Source organism: Bos indicus, chromosome 5 (assembly GCF_029378745.1).
Source record: "Bos indicus isolate NIAB-ARS_2022 breed Sahiwal x Tharparkar chromosome 5, NIAB-ARS_B.indTharparkar_mat_pri_1.0, whole genome shotgun sequence".
Lineage (NCBI taxonomy): Eukaryota > Metazoa > Chordata > Mammalia > Artiodactyla > Bovidae > Bos > Bos indicus.
In genome coordinates, this window is record NC_091764.1 from 75,310,950 (window position 1) to 75,338,474 (window position 27,525).

The window sequence follows — 27,525 nt, forward strand, 5'->3', positions numbered from 1 at the left end:
AATATATGAATGAATTAGCCAGTCCAGCACATTTATTGACAGTGTGGGTTTGAAATCAGCCAGATTTAAGGTCAAAATCTTACTTCATCACTCATCCAGTAAGTAACTTTGGTTCAGTCTCCTAATCCCATAGAGCCTTGGTTTCCTTATCTCAAGAGCAGGGGGAAAATGACATATTATAGGGGTTGGAATGAGGATTAAGTAACAGTAATCAGAGCCAACATGTATTGGGCTGGACTTTGAGCCAAACACTGTAGTTAGGGCATTGAAAGTGCTAACTCACATACTCTTGCAATTTTGTGGTGGAGGGTTGGTTAAACAGTAAACTCTGAGTATCTTAGCCATTATCATATATGTGATTAAAGGAGAGGAGATTCCGGATCTCTCCTCAGGGGGCTTCTTCTCATGACTCCTGCTCAGATTCTGGCTGATGAGGCCGCCTGGAGATTTGGCTGTGGAGTTCAGCAAGCAGCGCTTTGCCAAGCTAGCTCTCACTATTTGACCCTCTTGTCGAACCGGTCCTTTCGCTTATGACTTATGATGTTTCCTCCTCCAGGTGGCGCTGCAGAGTAGGTCGCAGCGTCCCCTGGTGGTCAATTTCCATCAATGATTTTGATTAGGCACAGAGCGGTTTCCACAACTCAAGTGCAGTGACAGTGGATGACATATATGGGGGGAAAATAGAATTTGATGTAATAAGTTTTAAGTCAGAGGAGAGTGAACTGTGCAGGGGGAGAGAGACCAAGAAGGGACCAAGCCATATCAAGGAAATTATCATCAACATTAACATCAGTGATGTCCATCAATTACTGTCCATCTTCCATATGCCAGGCATTATACTGAGTTGGCATTCACCAACTTATTTAACCCATCTACAGAAGGTTTCATGAGAACAATGGCTTTCATTGAAGCTGGGCACAGAGTAGGTGTCTGGGACATAGTAAGTGCTCACTACGTTTTGAGAAATGAATAAGGCAATAATCCTATGAAGCAGGTATAATCATCTCCATTTAGAAAAATGAACAAGGAAACTGATGGTCAGAGAGGTTACATAACTCAGGTGTGTCAGAGCCAGGGCACCTAAGTTCCAGACCCAGCTCTGCTGCATGCTGAGACATCACAGAGGAGGGCAGGGCCCTTCTGCCTTCCGGGAGCTTGCTGTCTAGTTGGCTCCATCCACACCTTCCTTGTCTTCAAATGCTGCTTCCTGGGGCCTGCCAGGTGGCTATTTATGGCTCAGGGAGGAGGTCAGTGAGGTTCCCCTCATAAATTACAAAGAGAGACACATGTGGGTCAGGATTGGGGAATTCAGTACGTAAGGGATCCCCAGGAACCTTGCTCAGTCTAATCTGGGATTTTCCTTCTCTTCCTTAGGAGAGTCATTATTCCAGGCGGTGGACACTTGCTGACTTCCTGTAAGATGAGCTCCAGGGCCATCTCCCAGTCTTGCCCCAGCCCCTGATCATCATCATGCTCTTGTTTCTGCCACTGGAGCTCTTAGCCCTGATAAACAGCTACTCAGAGGTGGGTTTCTTCATTTTATCTTGCAGACCTGCAGCACTTGAATGAGAAAGGTTTGAAAACTGCTGTGCATTTTGTGACATTAAGATCTAGTCCTTAAAAAAAAAAAAAAGATCTAGCCCTCATTCAGGACTGGCAGCCCTCAGATATGTTCTGAGAGTATTGAACCTTTCCTTGGAGATGTGATTATGAATGGGTATTAGTGCATGCATGCATGCTAAATGGCTTCAGTCCTGTCCGACTCTTTGCAACCCTAGGGACTGTAGTCCGCTAGGCTCCTTTGTCCATGGAATTCTTCAGGCAAGAATACTGGAGTGGGTTTCCATTTCCTCCTCCAGGGGATCTTCCTGACCCTAAGATGGAACCTTCCGAATTGCAGGCAGATTCTTTACTGCTGAGCCTCTGGAGAAGCCTATTGAATGGATATTAGTAAACCTTCATAATGCAGCAATGCCCCTTCTCCGGGTGGCCCCTGGTTTATTTTTTTTTAATATATAGCTTCAGTGTCTTCCATTTTCTTTCTTATTTATTTATTTATGACTGTGCTGGGTCTTCATTGCTGTGCGAGGGCTTTGTCTAGTTGCAGGGAAGAGGGGCTGCTCTTCTTATGGTGCTTGGGCTTCTCGTTGTGGAGGCTTCTCGTTGCAGAGCACGGGCTCTAGGGGGTGGGGCTTTAGTAGCTGCGGCTCTGGAACGCAGGCTTCGTAGTTGCCGCACCCAGGCTTAGTTGCCTCACACCATGTGGGATCTTCCGGGACCAGGGATTGAACCCGTGTCCCCAGCATTGGCAGTTGGATTCCTAACCACTGGACCACCAGAAAAGACCCTAGCATTTGTTTTTGAGTCCTTGAGCCTCTATTTTTCAGCGTTCTCTTTGGCAGCTTACTGTCAGAATGTCAGAATGTCACTTTACTGTCATTGCTTCCTACTGACACTTGCAGTTTTCTTCCTCCTGACCTTTTGGCTTCAAACCTCTGAGCTGTTAGCTTTGGGTGTACATTCAAAGTAACCTGGTGGGAAGGGAGGGCCTGCAAACTTGTTTCTGTGAATAAAACACGTGAGCGTTACTGCCTGGACCGGAAGCTACCAATTCGAACAGTTGAATAACGTGTGTGAGTTTTTCCCACAGGCTGTGGAGAGGGGAGGTTATCACAAGTCAGTTCTCAAGATGCAAGAGGTCACTTCAGGCATTTCTTTGTACCTACTCAGAAAGACTCAATACAACTGTGCTGCTTGGAATGTGTGAAGGGTTTGGCTTCTCTTCCTGGCAATTCCTCTGCCTCATTCTCTCACCACAGCAGCAGCAGCAGCAGCAGCAGCGGGAGACCAGTGGTGGGGGTGAGGGACACAGGAATCACAGCAGCAGCAGGACCGGGGCCACTGCTGACAGAGTGTCTGGCCTCAAATTACACTGTATCAGAGCTTAGGCATAAAATTAGCAGCAGTGTTCTGTGTATGAGGAGCCAGAGAAAATAGCCAGATTCAGCAGAATTATGGGCAGAAGAAAGGGAGAGAAGGAGTTGGGGAGGGGAAGAGCTGGCCCACGACAGGCCTTCAGCCCTTCCCTGGACAACCCTGGACCGCTGCCCCGAGGCAGAGGCAGCTGCCCAGTGGCTGAGTCAGGTCCCCAGGAGGCTTTTTGGGGTGGAGGGCGCTGGGGATGGGAAAGGAAGATCTTGAGAAACCGGGAAGGTGAAACTGAGGGTTTATCCTACCCTACACACACACACACACACACACATAAACACATGCACAAAACAGAACACACAACATGCACACATACACACTGAAAACTTGGCACAAGATGTAGATATTCCCATATCTAGGCACTTTTCGTGCATTTTTTCTCATTAAGTTTTACTACAACCCTATTTGGTAAGCCTGTTTCACAGATAAAGGGATGCCCAGTTCATGTGCTACGGATATATTCATGTTTATGCTCAGTTTGGGCTCACTCAGATTCCAGCATTTCAATATAGCCTCTCTGTGGCCACTGTGGAGAAGAGGATGGAGCTTCCTTAAATGACTAAAAATGGAGTTACCATGTGATCCAGCAACCCCACTCCTGGGCATATATCTGGAAAAGATGAAAACTCTAACTCAAAAAAATACAATCACCCCAATATTCATAGCAACAGTATTTACAATAGCCAAATATGAAAGCAACCTAAATGTCCACTGACAAATGAATGGATAAAGATGTGATATATATATATATACCCCCCCACACACATACACAATGGAATATTGCATGCATGCTCAGTTGCTCAGTTGTGTGTGACTCTTTGCAACACTATGGACTGTAGTCCCCCAGGCTCCTCTGTCCATGAGATTCTCCAAGCAAGAATATTTCCTCCTGCAGAGGATCTTCCTGACCCAGAGAACAAACCTATGTCTTCTGCATCTCCTTCATTGGCAGGCGGATTCTTTACCACTGAGCCACCTGGGGGAACACAATGCAATATTATTGTCAGTGATAAAAATAATGAAATAATGCCATTTTCAGCAACATGGATGGACCTAGAGATTATTATACTAAGTGAAGTAAGTTAGAGAAAGACAAGTACCACGTGATATGGCTTATGTGTGGAATCTAAAATAATGATACAATGACCTTATTTACAAAACAGAAACAGACTCACAGACACAGAAAACAAACTTATGGTTACCAAAGGGGAAAGGGGTGTAAATCAGGAGAGTGGGATTAACAGATACAAGCACATGTGTGCCAAGTCACTTCAGTCATGTCTGACTCTGTGAGACCCTGTGGACTGTATTCTGCCAGGCTCCTCTGTCTGTGGGATTCTCCAGGCAAGAATACTAGAGTGGCTTTCCTTGCCCTCCTCCAGGGGATCTTCCTGACTCAGGGATCAAACCCAAGTGTCTTATGTCTCCTGTATTGGCAGGTGGGTTCTTTACCACTAGTACCACCTGGGAAGCCCAACAGATAAACGCTACTGTATATAAATCAGATCAAGAACAAGGACTTACTGTATAACACAGGAAACTGTATTCAATACCTTGTAATAATCTATAGTGGAAAAAGCCTGAAAAAGAATACATATATATGGATATTTACATATATATATATATATCTGATCACTTTCTATACCAGAAACAAGCACAATATTGTAAATAAATTATGCTTCAGTAATAAATAAATATAGCCTCTCAAACTTACAATGTCACGACTGTATACATTGCATATTCTTAATATATACAATATAAATACCCTCACACTTGTCTACACAGACTCATATATGTTTAAAAACATGTTTGTATATATGTTTTCAACTAAGTGCATATGGTGATACAATCGCATGCCAGTGCTAGATCATACTTCTTTGCTAACATCGTTGTCACTTCTGTTTTTCCTGACCAGCTGCAGGCCAGCGTCCTCCCGGTCCCCAGCCACAGCTAGGTGCTTGCACCTCTTGGAACTCACAGGCACCTGCCACACGTAACCCTGTCCTGTTACTGCTCGTTTAGTTTCATCCTCCGGATGGGGAACCCTGAGTCACCATGACTGGGACAGAGTCATTGCCTGTATTATTTCTAGTTCTTTGGGTGTGAATTCTTTGGTATGCTGAGTCTATAAGCTATTTTTCATAGTGGAAAGGTTCTTGCCACAATTTGCATTTTTGGTCTGTAAGTCTACAGGGAAGTTTTGTTATTGCCTTGCAAGCTCATGGCATCCAAAGTATTTTGATGTTACTACTTCAGCTTGGGATATCTATACTGCGTGGGTAGCTTGGATCTGGGTCTGACACCAGTGCATATTTTAGGTTTGAGGCTCTGATCTTGTATATGTATCTCTCATTTTGCCCATGTCCTGGGAGAGCATCTCAACTCCTGCAGTGACCCCAGGCTGATAGTGGAGATGTTCTATTCCTTTAATCAGTTCTGACACCCAGCTTCAAACTGGGAGTGCAGATTTGATTTCCTGCCAGCAGAGCAGGACGTAGAGCCTGAACCTAGTCTGAGACTGGTGGCTAGTCCCTGATGGCTCAGACAGTAAAGAATCCGCCTGCAATGCAGAAGAACTGGGTTTGATGCCTGGGTCAGGAAAAACTCCTGGAGAAGTGAATGGCAACCCACTCCAGTATTTTTGCTTAGAGAATTTCATGGCCAGAGGAGCCTGGTAGGCTACAGTCCATGGGGTCACAAAGAGTCGGACACGACTGAGTGACTAACACTTTTCACACTTTCAGTCCCCGATTAGGCATTAAGATCTTAGCCCTATGAGCCCATTTCTACCCCTGGTTTTCCCACTGGGTGTGGGGTGCCTCTCACTGGTATAGGTTCCCTTTTCTTAGAATCTGAAAATTACACTTTCTTGCTTTTGAGCTGGACTTGATATGTTTAAAATACTTAAAAATATATTATCTTGCAGCTTTTATATGCCTGGAGTAGGATGGGAAATTTTGACTTGTGTTCACCCTGCCATGTTTATCTCTGTATTCCAAATGCCCTGTTTGATAAATAGTTGGTTGGGTACATCCCTCCATTTTTCTCCTTTCTTGTCTTCTGTTCTGTCCTCCAATGTTGTTCCTGCTTCCCAAGGAGTCCATAAAGAATCTTGGTTTCTGAAGAGCCCTTGACCCTGGCCAGGCTGCAGGAAGGGAGGCAGATCCTCATTGGGTCAGGGCTGTAGTGCTGGGCCCAGAGCATATTGCCTCCTGGGGATTTGGGCTCTGCCCTGAACTCTGTTTGGGGCAGAAGGTCCCTTGAGGTGGCTGGGTGGAGTGGGGATGAGGTTTACAGGAAGGGCTTGAGGCTGCCAGCTGTCCTTCATTTGTGAGCCAGATAGCCCTTGGGATCCTAAGAATGACTCTTATCCCCAGTCTCTGTGTGGTGGAAACAACGAAAGAACTACACTGGGAGATCCTGGTTTCAGGCTCCACCGGGCTGGCTCTGTCCCTACGGAGCCTCGTCCCAGCCCTGCGGGCCCTAATTCAGCTTGGGTTTGGGACAGAGGGCCAGAAGGGCCCATTCTGTGATGCCAGAAGGCATGTCTTCCCTATCATCCATACCCTCTTCCTGCTGCTTTCTACTTTGCATCTGTGATGCAGGAGTGAATGTGAATGTGAGTGTGTGTGTGTGTGTGTTTGTGTGTGTGTGACAAGTGGGTGTGGCTCTCTTGGGAGAGCTCCCTTCAGAATTCTATAGCCATACAGGTTAGAGGGGCCACAAAATCATGTTCATTCCCTGAATATTGGGTGAGCACTTGCAACGTGCTAGGCACTGCACTAGCTGGGAAGACAGTTGTCAGACATATAAAAATACAAACAAATATGGAGTTACAATAGTTCTCAATGCTCTAAAGCAGAAGCACAGGGATCTGGGAGAGAATAGCAGAGAGAGGGGGACATATTTAGAGTTCAGGTTCCTGGAAGGTCTCCCGGAAGAGGTGACTTCCAAGATGAGCCCTAAAGGAGACAGGGAAGAGCATTCCAGCAGAAACAGCCTGCATGAAGGCTAAGAGGGGAAGACATCTTGGAACATTCTAGAAATGGACTAGAGGCCATTGTGGGAAGGAAATAGCCCAGGAGAGGGGGCTGGGGAAGCCAGTAGGGTGTTCAGAACTTTGGAGGCAGACAGGACTAGAAGTTTGGACTTTCTCCTAGTGCAGGGTGAAGCAGTTAAAGTTTAAGCAGGGAAGAGTATGCTCAGATTTGTAATGTGATGCTCACTCTGGTTGGCAGCCCTGTAGGGAGAAATGGCTGTGCCAGGCCCAAGTAGGCTTGGGGATCTAGGCATGAGAGAAGTGCAGCCCAGAATTCCAGGAAAGGGGGAATAGAGAAAGATAAACCAACCCTCACATTCTAATATGACACAAGTGCCTGTGAGCACTAATTTTGTTGGGGGTACCAGGAAGGCTTCCTGGAGGAGGTGGCATCTGAGAGAGGACTTTGGGAAGGAAGGTGAGGTGGAGGCCCGCACTCCCAGCTTAGGGAATAGGTTGGGTAAAGTCTCGACAGTGAGGGGGTGCAGGCTGGGTGTGATGAGTCAGTGGATGTGAAGTGACTCCCCAAGGATGTAAGCCCCCTCTGGTGGCTGAGTCAGCACTGAGGCCCAGTCTCTGATGGAGAGCAGGTCTCTGATACCCAGCCAAGATCTGGCACCAAGAACTGACATCGAGGAAGTCCCCAAATGCCCCTGCCAAATCAGTGTACCCCACATACCCAGCGTCAGAGAGTGTGTACTTCCCCAGCTATGGTACATCTGCATGGTGGGGAAGAGGAAGTATGGGCCACAGCCAGCCCCAGAGGGCCTGGAGGAGGAGCCTCTTCTAGAGCTGAGAGAAGCTTGGCTGGGGGCCTCCCCAGAGGCAGCTCCTGGGGACTCCTGGGACCACAGCCTAAACGAGGCTAGCTGGAGGGAAGTGAGAGGTGACCTTGGTCTGGGCCCAGTCGTGAGAACCTCCGCCACCCCTGCCCTGGACTGACAGCCATGGCCAAGGCACAGCAACTTCGGGCTGAGAGGTGAGTGCAGGGGCGCTGCCCGCCCGGGGCTTCCTCACTGTTCCCGGCAGGCCTTGCAGGGCAGAGGCCCACCGTCCTGCAGCCGCTTATCAATGTCAAAAGTTGAGAGGTTGGAGTTGAGTCAGACCCCAAATACTCAGAAATACAGACTCTGAGAACTTTTTAAAGGAAACTCCTAGTAGTGGCTCACTTCCCTCAGGCATGGGTGAAGACACTGAGGTTCAGAGAGGGGGAGTGACTTTCCCAGGGTCACGGAGGAGTGGGTGGTGGAGTCTGGACGGGAACTCAGGTGTCTGGGGCCCAGGGGACCTCACTACTCCACAGTGTTGAGTAATGGCTTTTCATCTTCTGTTTAGATGGAGGCACAGAATCTGGCTGTTTTCCAGGGCTTGGCTCAAATGTCAACTCCTTCAAGAAACCTTCCTTAACAGCCCCCTCCAAACACTTACCCTGTTTCCTTCTTCTGTGTAGTCCTTACTTCTCTGGCATAATAGTCTATACGCACTCATCTGTTTTCTTTGTCACTGGCTCCGCAATTAGAAGGAAGTCCCATAGGGTATTTATCTCTTTTGATCATTGCTATATCCCAGGTCCATCTAGTCAAAGCTATGGTCTTTTCAGTAGTCATGTACAGATGTAAGAGGTGGACTGTAAAAAGTGCTGAGTGCCAAAGAATTGATGCTTTTTCATTGTGGTGCTGAGAAGACTCTTGGGGGTCCCTTGGACAGCAAGGAGATCAAAATAGTTAATCCTAGAGGAAATCAACCCTGAATATTCACTGGAAGGACTGATGCTGAAGCTGAATCCATTACCTTGGCCATCTGATGTGAAGAGCCAACTGATTGGAAAAGCCCCTAATGCTGGGAAAGATTAAGGGCAGGAGAAGAAAGGAGTGGCAGAGGATGAGATGGTTCGATAGCATCACCGACTCAATGGACATGAACTTGAGCAAACTCTGGGAGATAGTGGAGGACAGGGAAGTCTGGTGTGCTGTAGTCCATGGGGTCGCAAAGAGTCGACATGACTTAGCAAGTGAACAGCAAATGTCCCAGGATTTGAACAATGCCAGTACTAAGTACTTAGTAAATGCTGCTGAGTGAGTGAGTGAATGAACGAATAACAGATGGATGGATGAATCTTTGAGCTGGAAAATGTCTTTAGATCATTCGGGACCAACACTGTCATTGTATGGATGAGAAAACTGAGCCCCAAGGAGAATAAAATATTCACTCAGGGTCACATGGAGTGAGTGGCAAGGTTGGGGCTCCGAGCATAGCCTTGCCAGGGCCTCCCCTCATTTCTTAGGAGACATTCTCTGAGTTTCCTCGGTAGGTCAGCCTGTGCTCTGAGCTGTGGGGGGACCTGAGGACATAGGGCTTGGTTCCTGCCTTTCTGGATCAGAGCTGCAGATGACATCAGAAAGAGTGTGGTAAAAGCATGGAAGTGGCTCAGAGGGTCACCAGGGATGGGTCAGGCTGGTCTGGCTGAAGTGGGCAGCAGAGGGCCCCTGGGGGACTCTGCGGCTAGAAGTGGGAGCCGGGATGGAATTCCTGAATGTCAAATGTCAGAAGGAAGGTGTGTGTGTGTATGTGTTGCAGGAGGGATATCAAATGCAAATGCTTGGAGGGTGATTCAGGAATGCCCTTCCAGGGATTTTCCTAGCAGTTCAGTGGTTAAAACTCTGCACTTCCACTGCAGGGGGTATGGGTTTGATCTCTGCTCAGAGATCTAAGATCCCACATGCCACGCAGTGCGGCCAAAAAAAGAAAAAGAATGGTCTTCAAGAGCCACAGAGGGTGGTGCTGGGGGCTGGGGTGAGGTTCAGGAAGGCAGGAGCCAAGCCCTATGTCCTCAGGTCCCCCCACAGATTCCAGCTCCTCCAGCCCCCAAGTCCTCAGTGGAGGCTGGGCCTGGCATGTAAACCTGAACCTTCAGGAAATAGCTGCTGTTTGAGGCTGGTGCACCTCCTGTTTCTCAGGGCATGTGGGTCAGAGAGATGATGCCCAGAGCCGACCCCTCCCTCCAGTCCTGGTCCCCTGGAAGCTGTGCTTGCCCCTCTATGGGGGAAAGGTGCCCTTCCCCCCTCTTTCATGGGGCTATGGAGCCGCGCCTGGGGTCTCTGTCTCCCTGTACCTGGATGCCTATTTAAAAGTGAGGTCTGGATGCCTGAGGCCGAAGTGGAGGACGTAATGGGAGGGCAGCAGATTTCTGGTAGCAGGACTTTCTAAGGCGTGAGGCATCTGAAGGTGGAAAGGACTGCTGTGGGGGCATTGAGTGCACTTTCCACAAGCGTGTTTTGAGCGCCTACTGTGTGTAGGAGGCAGGAACCCTGAACTAGCTGCTGCCCCAGGGTCTTTCTACCCGTCACCCAGCTCCTCCTGTCCAGGCCTCCCAAATGGACTTTTCATGAACAATATCAATCTATGGGCCCTGAGTGGACTTCAGTTCAGAGGGGTTCTGGCTGAGGTCTCCAGGGGGCAACTCTTCTAGGGGGACTTGCTGCCCATTTTTTTGCACCCCTGCTTTTGCCTGGTGCAATGACTTCTTGGTTCAACTCCCTGGCCCCGCCTTGCAGGCAGCCAGGCTGTTCCCACGTGGCCCACAGTGGTTGCTTTTGTTGTTGTTTAGTTGCTAAGCCGTGTCCGACTCTTTGCAACCCCAAGGACTATAGTCCGTCAGGCTCCTCTGTCCATGGGATGTCAAGCAAGAATGCTGGAGTAGGCTGCCATTTCCTCCTCCAGGGGATCTTCCCAACCCAGGGATCTAACCCACGTCTCCCTTGTCTCCTTCAAGTCTCCTACACTGCAGGTGAATTCTTTACTGCTGAGCCACAGTGTCAGCACACAGTGGACTTGCTGTAAAACAGACACGGGGAGTGGGCTTGCATCTCCCTGAGCACCTGCTATGTGCCAGTGCTGTTCTGGGCACTGGGGATACAGCAGTGAGCAGGGTCCCTGCTCATTTGGGGCTTCTCCAGCTACGCTTGTTACAGATGTGACCTCCAAACCCTCCCGGGATATAAATACCTCCTTGGGCCCCATCTCGGAGTGGTGGAGGGGTCAGAGCTCAGAGAGGAGTCTTCCCAAGTCTGCTGACCTTGGCAGTGTCAGAGCAGGAATTCAGGTCTTCATCTTTCACCTGTGCCCTCCCCTCTGTGACACACAGGTCTCCCAACATAACCCTTCTTTGCCCCACCACCCCAAGGCGGGGCACAAAGCACCCTTCATGAGTAGGCTCTGCTGGTCTCCCTGGCCTCATCCCTTGTAACTTACCCCTTCTTGCATAGTTGAGGCCTCTGCACCCACTCTTTCTCTTGCCTGTTGTCCTGAGTCGACTCCTCTTTACCTGGTGCCATTTCTTCTAGGAAGCCCTCCCTGATCATCCTCAGTCTGAGCACACCTTGCCCTCCCTGCAGGTACAGCATCCTTGCTTCTCCCTCTGATAACTTCACCCCCATCTTAGAAGTGTCGGCTTGGTGAGCTTTCTTGCCTGATGTACTACTGATTCTTCCAGGGACTATAGTAATGGCTGGGCTCCTGCTGTAGCTTGAAACGTTGTGGACTTTTCCTTCACAGCTTCTATGATTACTGAAATTATGTAATTATTTATCCAACTCTTCCAATCAACCATGAAACCCAGGAAGGCAGAGGCCACATCCTAGAGTTCTTAGGACAATGTCTGAGTTACAGTAGCTGCTAACAATATTATTACTGTTGTTATTATTTTAGATGGGAGACTGATGCTGTGAGGGGCTGGGATTTATCTGAGTTTAACACAGCCAGCTGTTGGGAGCTTCAAACCAGGGCCAGTGGACTGGGAAAAAATTCTGGAGCCAAATCCCAGTTTTTTTACTTTTTGGGACAAGTTTGTTAACCTCTGTACCTCAGTCTGGAAAAAGGTGACACTGTCTTAGAAGGGTCCCTGGTGCTCCGTGTGCTTAGGACATCGTCAGCTGTAGTTACCATTACCTGTTTCCCTGCAAAGGGCCGTTCTGCCTCTCCAGTTCCTTCCTGCCCCACCGGCCTCCTACTGAAGGTGAAATAGTCAGGAAATTCACCGTCTCAGGGGAGAAAGTGGAGGAGGAAGCTTCTCCCAAGGGTGTTTGTTACCATAGGACCCTGTGTGGAAAGTGAGTGGGGAGGCTGCTAGCCTGGGAGTGGTAGGGATTTCCTGTGCCTGCCCACCGCCATCCTGAGTCACCTCCTGGGCCAGCCTCCAGAGTCCTGAGTTAGATCCCTGCAGTCCACGTCACTTGGGGCCCAGTGGGGGCTGGGAATGAGGTTCCATCTGGCTCCGAGGTTCAGGCAGCCCTGCCCCCCCCCTCTCCCACCCTGTTTCCCAACTGCTGCAACAGGAACACGATTGCTGATGGCTTCTAATTTCTTCATCTGTCTACAAGCGGCTGGACTGGGTGACCCTAGCTGCTCCTCCTCCCCCGCCTTGGTGTTCCGTTTTCTCTTCCTCCATCTGTCCCTCTCAATCCCCTCCTCTGCTCACGGATTGCTCTTCCCTGGGGGTTTTAACCACTAGTCACAGGGCAGAAGGTTCTTACCACTCGCAATCCAGCTGGGACCCTCTTCAACTCCACTCCCTGCAGGACTCCAGAGCCACACACCAACTTTTGCAGGATCATGACCTGGGTGCCCCAGGGGCCTCTCAGATTAGCACGTTCCAAAATGTGTCCATCAACCCTGCTCCCCTTCCACCCATCCTGGTCACAATACGGGTAATATGTGGGCGTCACTCTTGACACTGCCCTTTCTTTCACCTCTATATCCAAACAGTCCCCAAACCCTGCTGGTCGTAACTCTGGAATGACTCGTAAATTACCAGTGTATCCGTTGGAAATGCAGAAGGCTGCAGAGAACAGAGGAACTGATAGTGGCTGAAACAAACAGAGGTTTATGCTTTCACATAATGAGAAGTTCAGAGGTAGGTCACAACTGGTTCTGCCGCTCAGTGACTTCAGGACCAGAGTCCCAGAGATTCCTGTGATCATTCCCACGTTTTTGCCTCATGAATGCAATGTGGCTGCTGCAAGTCCAGATGTCACATCTACTTTCCAGGCAGGCAGTTGGGGAAAGAGGAGAAGACCCTACTAGCTTTGTTCATCTCTCTGGATCTTGATGCAAACCGTCTCCCAGAGGCTCCTACAGCAGATTTCCTCTTAGGTCTCTTTGGTCACAACAGGTTACATGGCTGCTCCTAGCTGCAAGTGGGTCTGGGAAACAGCAAAGGGATTATTATGTTTGGCTCAGGCCAAGTGACCTATCACCTTGGGGCTAGGCTTTGTCATCGTGAAAAGAACTGGAGCTTGATTAGTTAGGAAGAAGCAGAGGGCACAAAAATGGCACAGTGTCTGTTATCAGGTATCCCTCCTGTCTGTCTTCTCTTCTTATCCCCACTGTCTGGCTCAGGCCCACCTCATCTCTCAGCTGGACCACGTCAGAGCCTCCCAGTGGCGCTCTGTCCCCCAGTCTCTGCCCTCCTTTTTCTCTCCACGCCACTGCCAGAGTTGGCATCCTAAAGCCAGAGCCCTGTTGCGTTTTCGCTCTCTTCTGAAGCTGTCCATGGCTCCCTGTTGCTTATAAAATTCCTTAGCTTGGCTCTGGAGACCCTCCTCAGCCTGGCCTCATCTGCCTATTCAGACTCTGAGCACACCAGACTCCAACCACAATAGACTTGGCCCTCAGAGCCTTAGCACCTGCATTCAGTCTGCCAGGGAGGAGGGCAGGCATTCCCCTGCTCTGGTCCTACCTGGTGGACTCCTATTCATCCTTCTAGACCTGGCTCAAATGTCACCTCCTCTGTGAGGATTTTCCCTGGGTGTAATCAGCCATCCTCTCTGGGAAGCAGGTGACCCAGGGCCTAGAACAGGGTGTAATAGGCAGGGGTGCTTGATGCTCTGCTCCTGAATGAATAACGCAGCCCCACAGAGATTTGCTAGATTCTAGTATGGTTGTTGACATGTGGCTCCAACTCCAGACGCCTGGTCTGTGTCACAGCCTGGCATGTGAAGGATGTTGAACAGAGAATGCTGGGTACATGGGTTCACTTGGCACAGGGCCTTGCACCTTGCAGCCCCTCAACACTTCAGGATGATAACCAGCATTTCTTCTCCTCCCACCTCCCTCAGCGACTTCGACCAGCTTCCTGACGACATTGCCATCTCAGCCAACATCGCTGACATTGAGGAGAAGAGAGGCTTCACCAGCCACTTTGTAAGAAAGACCCCTGCACCCTCACCCTCTGACCTCTGAGCCTCCAGTGCTTTCCTCTCCTAAGTTCTATCCTGGTGGTTCTCACCAGGGCAATTCTACCCTCCAGGGGACACTTTGCAGTAAATATCTGCAGACAGTTTTAATGACCACAACCTGGGGTGGGGCATCTACTGCATGGCATCCAGGGATTCTGGTTCATGTCATGTGGTGCCCATGACCGGGAAATACCTCACCCCCAAAGTGATACTGAGGTCAAGAAATTATTATCTAACCCTAGGGCCTCTGGACCTCCACCATCCTCTACCTCTGGCCTGTGAGGCCACCCCTCCCCCCACCCCCGGTCTGCAAAGCCCCAATCCCTGGCTTGCTAGCTCAGCCTGTGGTTTTTGTCCTTAGGTTTTTGTCATCGAGGTAAAGACGAAAGGGGGGTCCAAGTACCTCATCTACCGCCGCTACCGCCAGTTCTACGCCTTACAGAGCAAGCTGGAGGAGCGCTTCGGGCAGGAGAGCAAGACCAGCCCCTTAACCTGTATCCTCCCCACGCTCCCAGGTAGGCAGCGACTGGCTGCCCCAGGTCGGAGCCCACTGGCTCGCCTCTCCTCCCAGCTCTCTGGGTGCTGTTCGGTGCTTCTGTTTTAGCATAAACCATTCTATTTTAGTGAAAACTGTTTATTTAATCCATGCCCCCCTCCTGCCAGTCACAGGCTGCCACCTCTGGCTCTCCGGCCTCGGAACCCTTAACCTCTGAGCCCTTGACCTCCTGTGCTCTATGACCTGCGCAGCTGCCCCGGTTTAGCCATCCACCACCAGGTTTGAGCGCATCAGCCCCGGCCTCTCCTCCTGGAGACAGTGATCCCTGTGTTCCCCATGTTAAACACAGACTCATCTTCCAGCCCCTCGAGGGGAACTGCCCTGTAACTCCTCAGTCCCCCATGGGTGCTCCTCCTTCCCTGCTCTGCTGGGACACCGTGGGGGCGCACCCACTGCTGCTTTTGGATGGGCCTCCACCCCCCTGTCTCCTGGCCTTCCACCCCTACTCGGTCCTAACACGCACCTTGGAAAGGTGCAAACTTCTCGGCTTCTCAAGGCCAGCCTTCGTGAGCCCAGCAGGAGAGAACCCTGCCAGAGTGTGGTATAGGGTTCATGGTGTGTGCCTTGGCTGTGCCTGCCCCACCCCACAGGCTGCAAAATACTCCCTGACCTTCCCTTCTTCAAGCTTCAAACCCCACCTCCAGCTGGGCTTCCTCTCTGCCTTAGCCAGTGCCTGAGGTTCCCAGCCAGCAGCCAGCCCCAGGGAGGAAACTCACCCGTTCCCTCACTCACCCTTTCCCCATCTCTGGGTGGCAGGGAGGAGGGGCCCCTCCTGCTCTCAGTTGATCTCTCCTCCCTGACAGCTTGTCCCTTGCTACCCCTGTAGATTCACCTTCTCCTTCATCTACTGACTGTCTGCCAAGCTTCACCACGGGCGGGCTTGGTTCTCTTTCATCTTTAAGCAAAAACGTATCCTAAGTGAGCATTCTAGCCAGAAGCCTCTGTTAGCCCCAAGGGCCCTCAAAGATCTCTCCTTCCTTCCACAATAAATCTTGACTTGCTGTCTGACCTTCTCATCTTCCATCCTCTGCTCAACCCACCAGCCGGGTTTCAGCTCTTCCTGCTCTGTGAGTTCCTCTGGGGACAGTGGCCCATGACATGATCCATGGGTACAACTCAGGCCTCAACTTCATCAGCCCACTTCTTCCTCTGGGGTGCTCTCTCCAAACTGCTGTGGTGCCCTCTCCAAACTGCTGTGGTGCCAGCCTTTCCCAATTCCCTTCCTGTCTCCCGTGGCTCCTCCATCTCCTTACAGAGTCGCCTCTTCTGGTGCTCCTGGGAAGGCAGGCACCCATCGTCCTCACTTTTGTCTTCTCACTCCCCTCCCTTCCGCCTCTCTGCCGCCCCACACAGATAATTTGACCTGCATGCCTATGACTTTAGTTGCCCTTTCAGTTCAGTTCAGTTCAGTCGCTCAGTCATGTCTGACTCTTTATGACCCCATAAATTGCGGCACGCCAGGCCTCCCTGTCCATCACCAACTCCCAAGGTTCACTCAAACTCACATCTGTCGAGTCCGTGATGCCATCCAGCCATTTCATCCTCTATTGTCCCCTTCTCCTCTTGCCCCCAGTCCCTCCCAGCATCAGAGTCTTTTCCAGTGAGTCAACTCTTCGCATGAGGTGGCCAAAGTACTGGAGTTTCAGCTTCAGCATCATTCCTTCCAAAGAAATCCCAGGGCGGATCTCCTTCAGAATGGACTGGTTGGATCTCCTTGCAGTCCAAGGGACTCTCAAGAGTCTTCTCCAACACCACAGTTCAAAAGCATCAATTCTTCGATGCTCAGCCTTCTTCACAGTCCAACTCTCACATCCATACATGACCACTGGAAAAACCATAGCCTTGACTAGATGGACCTTTGTTGGCAAAGTAATGCCTCTGCTTTTGAATACGCTGTCTAGGTTGGTCATAACTTTCCTTCCAAGGAGTAAGCATCTTTTAATTTAGTTGCCCTTTACTTGCTACTAATCTCCCAGTTTCTCACTCCCCCAGGCCTCAGATGCTGCCCTCCTGCCACTCCCAGACACCAGTGTGCCTCAGGGGCAGTGGCCAGCAGGAGCCAGACCTATCTCACATTTGCCTTCTGGGGGGCTCTCTGAGTGGGTGATTCAGAGCCCCCTGAAGTTCCCAGAGAGGACATTTGTCTTTGATCAGCATCATCAGTTTCCCTTTCCCCACAAACACTCTGTCTTGCTTTCGAGGAAGGCTTCACCCATCCACTCCTCAAATATTTACTAGTTCGGCCCTTGTTCTACACCATGGCTCTTTAACCTGTGTGGCATATTGGAAGTACCTTGAGGTTAAAAGATTGTTGATGCCCATGTTCCACCCCCAGAGATTCTGATTTAAATTCTTCTGGGGTAAGTCCTGAGCAATGAGATTTTACACACTCCTTGGGCAACATGAATGCACAACCAGACTTGAGGACCACAGTTCCAGGTGATGAGACTGTAGCTGTGAGCAATGCAAAGATCCTGTTCTCCTGGAGCTAAGAATCGTGTGTGTGTGTGTGTCTGTGTGCGTGTGTCTGCGTACATGTGTAGGAAAAGGCAATAGATAAACAGTTAAAACAAGAAAAGTATCAGCTGATGATAGTATAACAGAGAATGCACATTGGATGGTGGCCCCCAGAGCGCCGTGGGCCGATGAGCGGGAGGAGCGCTGAGCTAGTGGAAAGGGTTCCTGCCTCCGGTGGGCAGCTCCTGGCCCGGAGACAATGCTATTGGGCCAGATTCCCAGGACAGCTTTTTGCGTTTTCTCAGCCAAAGTCTACGTGGGTGTGAAACAGGAGATTGCCGAGATGCGAATACCTGCCCTCAACGCCTACATGAAGGTAAGGCGGGGCTAGGCCACGTGGCTCCTGGGAGGGGACAGGGTGCTGAGCACAGGGAGGGGCCCAGGTGGCTTTGGGAACTGGGGCTGGCTCTCCTGCTCTGATGGCCCTCATCTTCAATCCTTAAAGGCCAGGCCTGGGGAGAGAAACAGGACATATTCTCAGGGTTCCAGGGGGATGGGGCAGGAGCAGTGGAGAAGATTCAGGAAGACACACCTTGAACTGACTAATGGCTGTGCTGAGCCTCCTGGTAGAGAGGAGAATAGGATCCAGTGCCTGCCCCGAGGTCCCCACTGTCTTATGGGAATACAGACAGATGAAGAACGGCCTGTATAACAGGGGCATGGCAAACCAGGCCCCCAGCTTTCTCACATAACACACATGAACAGGACACAGGCTGGATTTTAGTGGCATCCATGGGCCTTGGACAGATGCCCTTATGTATTCCCCAACCTGTATATTGTCTGCATCCTCAGGAGATGGGAGCACAGAGGAAGGAGCATCTTATAGACAGACACAAGGCTGGTTAGGAAAGCCTTACACCAATTAAAGCTGTGCAAGAAATGGATAGCGTTCCTAGGGTAGTGGGCACCCCGTCACTAGAGGTATACAAGACATGGCTTGATGGCAACCTTAGGAAACTGGAGAAGGCAACCCTCTTCAAAGCCAAGAGGCATCCTCAGAGACAGTGAGATCGCCCCTTCCTCTCCTACTCTTACGGGAAAAGAGCACCGAGCTAGGAGTCTCTTTGGTCTGTGCTTTGTCATTCCCTGCGTGATTTAGGATTAATTGCTCATCCTATCTAGGTCTCAGTTTTCTTGCCTATGAAATGAGATGGTGCCCCCAACTTTCTGGTTTCACAGGAGGGGACTGATGTTGAGAAAAGGACAGAAAAGTGCTTTGTAAACTGTGAACCTGCCTCCAGAATGTGAGACAGCATGACTCCTAATGGAGTGAGGGGGCAGGAGGAGTGTGGAGGGGGAAGCAAAAGGGAGCAGGTGGCTGGCTTGCCCTCCCCAGCGGCTGCAGGAATCCTGGGCTCTGGGTGGAGAACAGGTAGGGTAGGAAAGCACCTGGGCTCCAGCACTGGTGGTGTCTCCCCTGCAGGGGGCGCTGTGACAGCTGCTCCTTCAGGGTGGCTGGCTCCTCTAGTCTCCTCCAGCAGGGCTGGAAGGAGCCAGAGCGAGAAGGCGTGTGGAGCTGGAGCTCTTTGCTCTTCACCTGGTCTTGGCAACCAGCAGCCTGGAGAATCTCATCTCTACCTGTCTGTCTGAGTGGGTTCCTTGAAGCCAAAAGGTCAATCAGTGTATTGGTAACCCCACCCTGGGCTTGGAACATTCAGAGACAGGGAGCTCATTACCACTCTTCCTGACCCAGGCTGCTCATCCATTGTTGGACAGCTATTAGAAAAGCCCAGCTTCCTGTGACTTCTACTCAGTGGTCTCACCTCTGTCCTCATTAAGAATAGGGTTCATGTGATAACGACAATTGCCTGGAACCAGGTGGTGTACAACTAAGAGGCTCTTGATATATCCATGCATTTGTTGGATAAATGGCTTATTTAATTCTCTCAATAACCTGTGAGTTCAGTACTCTTATCCATATTTTAAAGTGAGGAAATGGAGGCACAGAGAGGTAGAGTCGCTCCCTTGGTGTCACAGAGCATTTAGTAAGTAGGATGGGGTTCGAACACACATCTCTCTGACTCCAGGATTTTGCTCTATCCACTGTACTGTGTTGGAATAAAAGTAATAGCAACAATGATAACATTCAGCTTGGATGGGGCCCTTGCTAGATGCCTGTTCTAAGTGTTTTGCACAAATTCACTTATCTAGTCCTTCCACAATCCTACAAGGGAGGTACCCTCACCCTCATTGTATTAATGAATACACAGAGGCATCCTTGCCAAGGTCACCTAGATGAGTGGCAGATTCTGTCCCAGGCACAGCCTGGCTCTATCTGTGCCCGTGAGCTCATCTCTGGGCTGCTGTCTCCCATCCTCCCCATAAAGCAACCGTGCCTTTTCTAGGCTCTGAGTTTGCAGTCCCTCTGGGGTGGAGTTCCCGGCCTCCCTCCATCCTGCCGTCCCCATGGGGTTTTCTGGGGGGGCTCTGGGTGCCTCTGGAGCTGTAGCACCCAAAGCCAACTGCAGTGCTCCTGGGGACCTGTGCAATGGACAGCTTGGAGGGATGACCCTGCCAGGTTCTGGGTGCTCTGCATCTTCGCAGCTTGAGGGTCATTGCATCATGGGTGTTGCAACCAGCATCAGATAATCAATCTCAACCCTACCACTTCCTAGCTCTGCCCACTGACCTGAGCACTTTCCCACTCTGATCCTATAATATGACATACAGTATCAGGAAGCGTCATTTAGGTGGTAATATCACCAAGTGTTGTTAATGTGGTTTATCTGGGAGGTGCTTCCCCGACCATTGTCTCATTCTGACCTAAGGGATGAGCTTTGGTGGCAGATGGCTCTGGGTGACCAGCTCTGTCGCTCACTAGGCTGTGCGGCCCTGGGCAGGTCCCTTCACCTCTGTGACCCTCACTCCCAGGTTATTGTGAGAGGGAGCGAGGTCACACGGTGTGGCGCTCAGTGCCGCGCCTGAATAGTCACCACCGCATCATGTCATCTGTTGTGTCTGGAGGGCTGTGGGTCTTTTCCAAACGAGCTCTTCTCAAGTTAGGTGGTTCCTCCTGACCTTGAACCCGGGGGTAGATCTTGTGACATGTTTCATTCACCCTGTTGAAATTTCAAAATATATCTTGTTTCTTTATCAGGCAGAGAATGCATTAATGGCCGGGGAATAGTGTGTGTGGGGGGAGTGGGGATGGAGCTACGGGGCTGGGATGCCAAGACTGCTGACCCCCGACCTGTCCTGCCTTCTCGGCAAACGCAGCACCTCCTCAGCCTGCCCATCTGGGTGCTGATGGACGAGGACGTTCGCATCTTCTTCTACCAGTCGTCCTACGACGCCGAGCAGGTGCCTCAGGCGCTCCGGCGGCTCCGCCCGCGCACCCGGCGAGTGTAAGTGATGGGGCCCCGTGCTCACAACGGCCCTGGGCCACTTGCTGCTGACCGGGTGGGCTGTCCTGGAGGCCCCTGCCGCGAAGGCACTTTTTCCCCTGAAAGAAGGCAGGCATATAAACTGGTTCTCTTGTCTGAGTCCTCCAGGGTGGTTTGGGTTGTTAGGTAAGCTTGGAAAATCAAGCGTAGGGTCTGGACGGACAGAAAGTGGGTGTGTTTTGATGTATGACACGACAGGCCAGAGGACAGGGGCTGTGACGGGAAAAAGCTTGTTGCCATGGCAACCATTGGCGATGGCCCGAGGGCTTTGGGTGCTTGGGGCGGGGAGAGTCGGGAAGGGAGGGGGAATGGTTCTGTCTGCAAACATTCTTCCCATCATCGCCTGGCACGCCTTGTTCCTGGTTAGTTTTAGTTCCATGGGGCCGGCTGTGGCTCCTGGTGTATCACACTGGCCACCAGGGGACGCTGCTGCTCACTCCTTTATTCTAAAGGGCCCCCAGCTCCCTCTGGCCCCTTCTAAGCAGGGGGTAAAAAAATCACTGAAAATTCAAGCCGATGAACAACTCTATGTTGCTGCTGCTGCTAAGAATCGCAGGACAAGGCTCCTGAGCCCCGCCTGCCTATCCAGCTCCTCCCTCCATTCCGGCCAGTGTCTCTGAGTGTCCTCTCCAAGTCGTGCCTGGCCATTTCCCACAGGCACCCAGGCAGGTGTGGCCTGAATTCCATCTGTGCCCCACAGCAACCCTGGGTCCTGGAGTGGAGCTCAGCACTTTCTGAAGCCCATTTACTCAGCTGGAAGATTAGGGGTTGAGTGTGGGGAGTAACGGGAAAGAGTTGGCAAGCTATGGCCCTAAGCAAATGTTTATCTGAGCCTCTGCTTTCTGGTCCACAGAGGGGGGGTGCAGTCCCTCCTCCAGGGCGATGAGAGCTGTGGGTAGCATGCTGGCACAGAGGAGCAATTGTAGCTGCATCTTTAACTCCTCTGCTGAGGCCCTCCTCGGCACAGAAGCAGAAGGGATGACAAGCCCCTCTTCTCTCTCCACAGAAAAAGCGAGTCCCCACAAGCTGCTGGCATTGACCGCATGGCAGCTCCACGAGCAGAGGTACCATCCCACCTCACCACTGGGCAGCAGCCTGGCTCCATCTCCAGCCCCTGAGCCCGTCCTGCTGGTGCCCACTGTGTGCCTAGGGCGGGGGTTGGGTACAGGGCGGGGGAGGGGAGGGGAGGGAAGGGCCCACAGCCTCAGCCTCAGACATGTCAGAACCCCCAGCCAGACCAGGGGAGGGCCTGTGATGAGCACACAGAGGCGGAGGGTACCAGCCAGCATTCATTCAGCAAGCTCAGCCCCGCCTTGGGTACCAAAACTTCAGAGGTGACTTAGACCAGGCCCTGTCCTCAAGGGGTTCACAGCTCCCCAGGGACACACTCTTAAACATGGCATTTCAAAACCAATGTGGTCAATGCCCTGGGGACTATGGGGGCACAGGAGTCCCCAGTGAGGCCTGGGGGATGGGGAAGTTACCAAGTCCGGGGAGTTTGAACCCTTCCCTCTTGCTCATGCCCCCAGGCTTGGAAAGAGCAGCTGCTCTGGAGTCAGGGAGACCTGGGTTCTAAACCTGGCTTCTCCCTAACAAATAGAGTGGAGCATCAGAAAGTCACTCATCCTCCCTGAGCCTCAGGTTCCTCATCTGTTAAATGGGACACTGGAGTATGTAAAGCACTGTAGTAGGAACTTGGTGAATGTTTCTTCCCTCCTTCCTTACCATTTCCTTCTCCCAGGCCCTGTTTGATTTCACTGGGAACAGCAAACATGAGCTGAATTTCAAAGTTGGAGATGTGATCTTCCTTCTCAGTCGGATCAATAAAGACTGGCTGGAGGTAAGTTTGGAGGTGAGCATGGAGGTGAGACTGAAAATGAGGAGGAAGTGAGGTTGCAGGTAAGTTGGAGGTGAAGTCGTTTTGATTCTATGAGGGATCAGAGAAAGAGGAGGGATCTGAGAAGGCCCCAGGGAAAAAATGCTGTCCAAAGGTGTAGATCGGGGAAGCCTGAGGAAATATTGTGTATGTGACGGGAGCAGAAGATTCCGGCACCTACACTTGCCTCTGACCCCATCAGTGGTCACATTAGAAAGTCAGTTAACCCTCTGAGTTTCATTCCTTGTTCTATAACAGGGTCTCTCAGCCTGTTCACTCTGACTTGTGGGAGCAGGCAGTTCTCTGTTGGGGGATGCCCTGTGCACTGTGGGGTGTTTAGTGGTGACCTTGGCGTCCATCTGCTAGATGCCAGTAGCACCCCTCCAGCTGCAGCAATCAAGAGCGTCCCCTGACCTCTGGCCCCAGAAGGCAGAATCATGCCCAGTGGAGACATGCTGTCTATAATCGGATAAAGTTACTCACCACTCAGGGAGTGAGTGAAAGTGAGGAGGGAGACTGACTTGAGCTCCAGCGTCTGACGTCACATCCTAGCTGTTTTTAGCTAGCTTTGTGACTTTGGGAAACTTACTCAACCCCGTGGTTTCCTCTCCCGTAAACGGAGATAACCCTGGCTGTTTCTTCATAGGTTTCTGGGAAGGGTTGAATGAGACGCAGCTGTTCAGGGCTCGGCCCATATAGGGCCTGGGTGTGTGGCATCTTGGCCACGCTTTGTCCCTGCCAGCAGCAAGCATGGCCCTTACAGAGGCTCAGAGCACAACTGGAGATGGAGGGGATATCACCGAGTGGGAAGTCCAGGCCTCATGCAGCCTTTTGGATTAAGTCCTCTTGTTATGGAAGATTCCCTTTTCTTGGGGCTCCTGAAGCGGTGTGTGAAGGAGCTTATGGAACAGGTCCCGAGGCAGGGCCAGCCGCCAGGGGTCCGGAAACCACTGAAGGAAGGGGAGGATCCCTGGCGCCCAGGGGCTGGAGAGGAGTATGGGCCAACTGTTCATCTCACAACTTGGTTTGATTTTTACCCCAGTCCCGCAGCTCTGTCTTGGGTACTCATGAGCTCTGACAGCTGAAGGGTATTGCTGGGTCATTCTCCAGAAACAGGAAATGTTTGTTGACTTCTTGTTTTCTAGAAGGTTTTGTGGGTCAGTATGCTAAATGACTTCTGGCTTCAGATGGACAGGAGGGTTAGGGAAAGAGCAAGAGTACTACCTCAGCCTCAGTTTATATGTCTGTAAAAGAGGCTGGAACAATATGTCTTCCAAAGGGTTATGAAGATTAAGAGAACAGTTGACAAACCACAGCAATGGCTAGGTCTTGGCTGGAGTTTAGTAAAGAGGCCTGGCTGGAGGGAGAGTTCTGGTTGTTTGGTCTAGAGCAGGTGGTGTCCATGGATGGATGAATGAATGAATGGGCCCTGCCTCTAACCCTCTCCCTCCCCTATCCCGTTTTCCTCCTGGACACCTACCATCATATGACTGCCTGTAAAGTTCACCTGTTTACCTGTGCCTTGTCTGGAGCACAGTGGAAGCTCCAGGGGGAAAAGCAGGGATTTCCATCCCTTCTGAGTGCCCAGAGCCTACCCCTTAGCTGGCACTCAAGAAGTAGTCAAATGAATGACTGAGTGAGTGAATAAATGAATGAGATGAAAGCAGGTTTCCAGATAAATTCAGGTCTTGACTTGTTCAAAAATTGATGTCTTGGGGTGAACAGCTTGGTGACCTTGTCCACTTTTTCTCTTTCTTCTGCATGAGGGGGCCCAGACCTTGTCTGACTTTCCTCATCATTATAAAAGGGCAGGACCCCGAGACATGGCCCTGCTGCCTCTCCCAGCACCCACAGGGCAGTGTCTTCTTTCTTCCCTCAGGGCACTGTCCGGGGAACCACAGGCATCTTCCCAGTGTCCTTTGTGAAGATCCTCAAGGACTTCCCAGAGGAGGAAGACCCCACCAACTGGCTACGCTGCTACTACTATGAGGACACCATCAGCACCATCAAGTTGGTGGCCTGCTGGGAGGGAGGGGTCTGTCCAGCCTCCCTGGCCCTCCCCAACCCCACTCCACCTCTGGGCTCCAAGACCAAAACCTGATCACATGTCCCCCGACCAAACACACGTATCTGAAAGCCTGCAGTGGCTCCCACCATCCTCCAGATAAGTCATACCCCGTCACAAGACTTCAAGGTCCAGTGTGACCTGGCCAGCTTCATTCCCTTATCCCCTTCCTGGCCGGCTGCCTCCTTACTCCTGCCCACTCTCTCCTTAGGGACATTGCAGTGGAGGAGGACCTCAGCAGCACCCCACTCTTCAAGGACTTGCTGGAGCTCATGAGGTGAGGGGCTAGGGTGGGAGTTTCGAGGGGTGTCAGACACCCTGCAGGAGAGAACAGAGGGAGGAACACAGCACATTCAAGGGCTGGGCGTTTTGTATCTATTTCACCTTTTTGTTTTGCTCACCACATTAGAGATGGGGGGAGGGGGCTGCAGAGAGGTAAAGGGGCTTGAGGTTTGTGGGCCCGGATTTGCTGAAGTTTTTCTAAGTCAAAACCTTGGACTTGAACCCTTCTCCATCAGGGAACCACCACCTCCCAAGACCCAGTTATGAACAGTTGCTTTACAGAATGGAAATGGCATTGTTATATTACTGACTGTAAAAGTAATATCTATTCATTATTTTTTAAAAAGAATGTCAGAAGTCATGGAAAAGTATAAAGAACTGAAATCACCTCATATTTTACTCCTCTCATTATCTGATGTGCATTCATATTTCTTCAGCTCACACCCCACCGGCACCCCACTCCCCATAATTTTATTATTTAGTTGGCTACAGAGCATTGTTCTGTGGCTGCACCATAACTAAAGCAGCCATCCCCTTTTGTTGGCATTTAAGTTATCTTCCACTTTTTTACATACTACTGTGAATAGTGCTGCGATTCGCCTATTTGATGTTTTGCCTGATTATTTCCTTAGGATGATTTTCTAGAAGTGAGGTTTGGGGATCAAGGTGTTTGCAAGTCAGATAGAGCTTCTGACTCATTTTGTCAGATTTACCTGTGGAAAATTTGAATGGCTGTTCACCCGTCTACCTGTACCCAGATCAGACACTTCCAGTCCTTCATGAGTTCTTTGTGGCCACACACAGGGCTGTCTCGGGGGCTTTATCCTCCTCTACTCTGTGCTCAATAAAACCCACTTCTCTTCCCCATGACAGTTCTTAAAGTCTTCAGCACATTATAAGACATTTCAAGCTGTTCCACAAATTTATTGTGAAAGTCCCATTTTCCCCTGGAAGTCTCAATTTCCCCATCTGTACAATGGGAGATTGGACCACTCAGATGATAGAACCAGTGTCCAGCTCTGACCCCTTCCAATTCTTAGATCCCGGCCCTAAATCTCCCTCCATCCCCTCTCCCTGCTCCCACACCTAGGCCTAAAGGCTGCTGGACCTTTCCCGAACTCTGGTCTCTCCCACCCAGGCGGGAGTTCCAGAGACAGGACATCGCCCTCAACTACCGTGACGCTGAGGGGGACCTGGTTCGGCTGCTGTCAGATGAGGACGTGAAGCTCATGGTGAAGCGGGCCCGAGGTCTCCCCTCCCAGAAGCGTCTCTTCCCCTGGAAGCTGCACGTCACCCAGGAGGACAACTACAAGGTCTACAACACAGTCCCCTGAGCCAGTGGTGTCCCTGGGGCAGTGAGGGGACTCCTGGCAAAGAGCCCTCTGAGGGCATTAGGACCAAGAAGGGCTGGGCGTGTGGGACAGACTTCCTGGTTCTGAGTTGGACAGACCTGCTGACCTTGGCTTGTACATTTGGTCTCTGAATTAAATAAACCATTTCATCTCAAAGGGGCAGGCTGAGGAAGAGAATGTCTTTGGAGGAAAGAGAGGAGAGGAAGTAAAAACCCATTCATGAGTATCACTGAGGGATCATTTATATACAGAAGAGGGCCCTGGCTTTGTGCCCCTAATTCAGCCACCTGTTTCCTCACCTTGTTCCCTTGTGTGGGGAAACCCAGTGACACTCCTGTCCCTTCTGGTCACTCCCTTTTAAACCCTTTCCAAGGAGTAACCACTGGCCTCATGGAAGTCATCTTTCCCTGGGTACCCTCTGGGTCAGGCCAACACCAAGTCCTCTGTGTGACCAAGGTCAAGGGCTTCCTCTGCCCTCTTATTCCTGCTGCTCTGCAGAAGGGCAGAGACCTGAGTCATGCTGTTGGTGGTCTTCATTGTAAGTAAGGGGTGAAGGGAGGGCAGACTCTGGCGCCTCTGGGGAGGAAGAAGAAGCAGAATGGGAGGATCTCCCTCTATGAGCTGAAGCCTTTTCTCTCCTAAGCAGCCAAAATATCAATAGGTATCACCTTCAGTAAGACTGCAGGAGGAGCTTGGCAGACCCCTCTTCTCAGTGAAACAAACATTTGATCAAAAAGTACTAAAAACCAACCATTGAAAGTTGAGAGGCCCTACTGCTGCAGCACAATGAGACCCTAGATAGCACACACTCTTTGAAGAATCATGAGCCTAATAAGAAGCAGTGGGTTCTCCAATGACCCTCCCATACTTCTACCCACCCCTGCTGAAAAAAAAAAAATCCCATGGTAAGACCTGGGGTCAGAACCCACAGCCTCTGGGAGGTTGTTCTGGAATGCAGAAGCAGTGCTACTGTTAGAAAGCTTAGGCCCAGGGAGGCCATGGCATAAAGAGCTTGGACCAGGGGCTCTTGTGCTAGATCAAGGCCTAAGGGGAAAGGATGAGGTGATTCCGAGAGAGTGGTATCCCTGCCTCTAAGCGGAAGAAAGTCCCCTCTGGAGTGAAGTGTTCCCAGTTAGGCTGACTGGAGCCACTTGAATTAAAATGCAATAAAATCTCCTAGTCAAAGATCACTTAATCTCTGTGAGTGACAATAGGCAGTGAGAATAAATGGT

The 27,525-nt window shown here is 50.9% G+C and overlaps 1 protein-coding gene across 2 annotated transcripts; it reads left to right on the top strand.

Moving 5' to 3' along the window:
- Window positions 1-7,787: 7,787 nt before the first annotated feature.
- NCF4 (neutrophil cytosolic factor 4) lies at window positions 7,788-26,449 on the top strand. 2 transcript variants are annotated; one of them, XM_019961329.2, is made up of 10 exons: window positions 7,788-8,006; window positions 14,143-14,227; window positions 14,624-14,777; window positions 17,581-17,651; window positions 20,552-20,679; window positions 21,725-21,782; window positions 22,460-22,558; window positions 24,474-24,604; window positions 24,871-24,936; window positions 26,032-26,449. In XM_019961329.2, exons 1-10 carry the CDS (start codon window positions 7,975-7,977, stop codon window positions 26,273-26,275), a joined length of 1,068 nt encoding a protein of 355 aa, XP_019816888.2. In that variant the 5' UTR covers window positions 7,788-7,974; the 3' UTR covers window positions 26,276-26,449. The 2 variants fall into 2 exon arrangements, with proteins under 2 accessions (XP_019816888.2, XP_019816889.2); XM_019961330.2 differs by having other exon boundaries at window positions 7,791-8,006; window positions 26,080-26,449.
- Window positions 26,450-27,525: the final 1,076 nt, after the last annotated feature.

Bases quoted from the DNA above. Each gene is read 5' to 3' on its own strand.
- NCF4 (XM_019961329.2), top strand. From the start codon at position 7,975: ATGGCCAAGGCACAGCAACTTCGGGCTGAGAG. The intron at 14,228-14,623 runs GTAAGAAAGACC...TTTTGTCCTTAG, and splicing joins GAGGCTTCACCAGCCACTTT to GTTTTTGTCATCGAGGTAAA. The intron at 17,652-20,551 runs GTAAGGCGGGGC...CGGCAAACGCAG, and splicing joins CCCTCAACGCCTACATGAAG to CACCTCCTCAGCCTGCCCAT.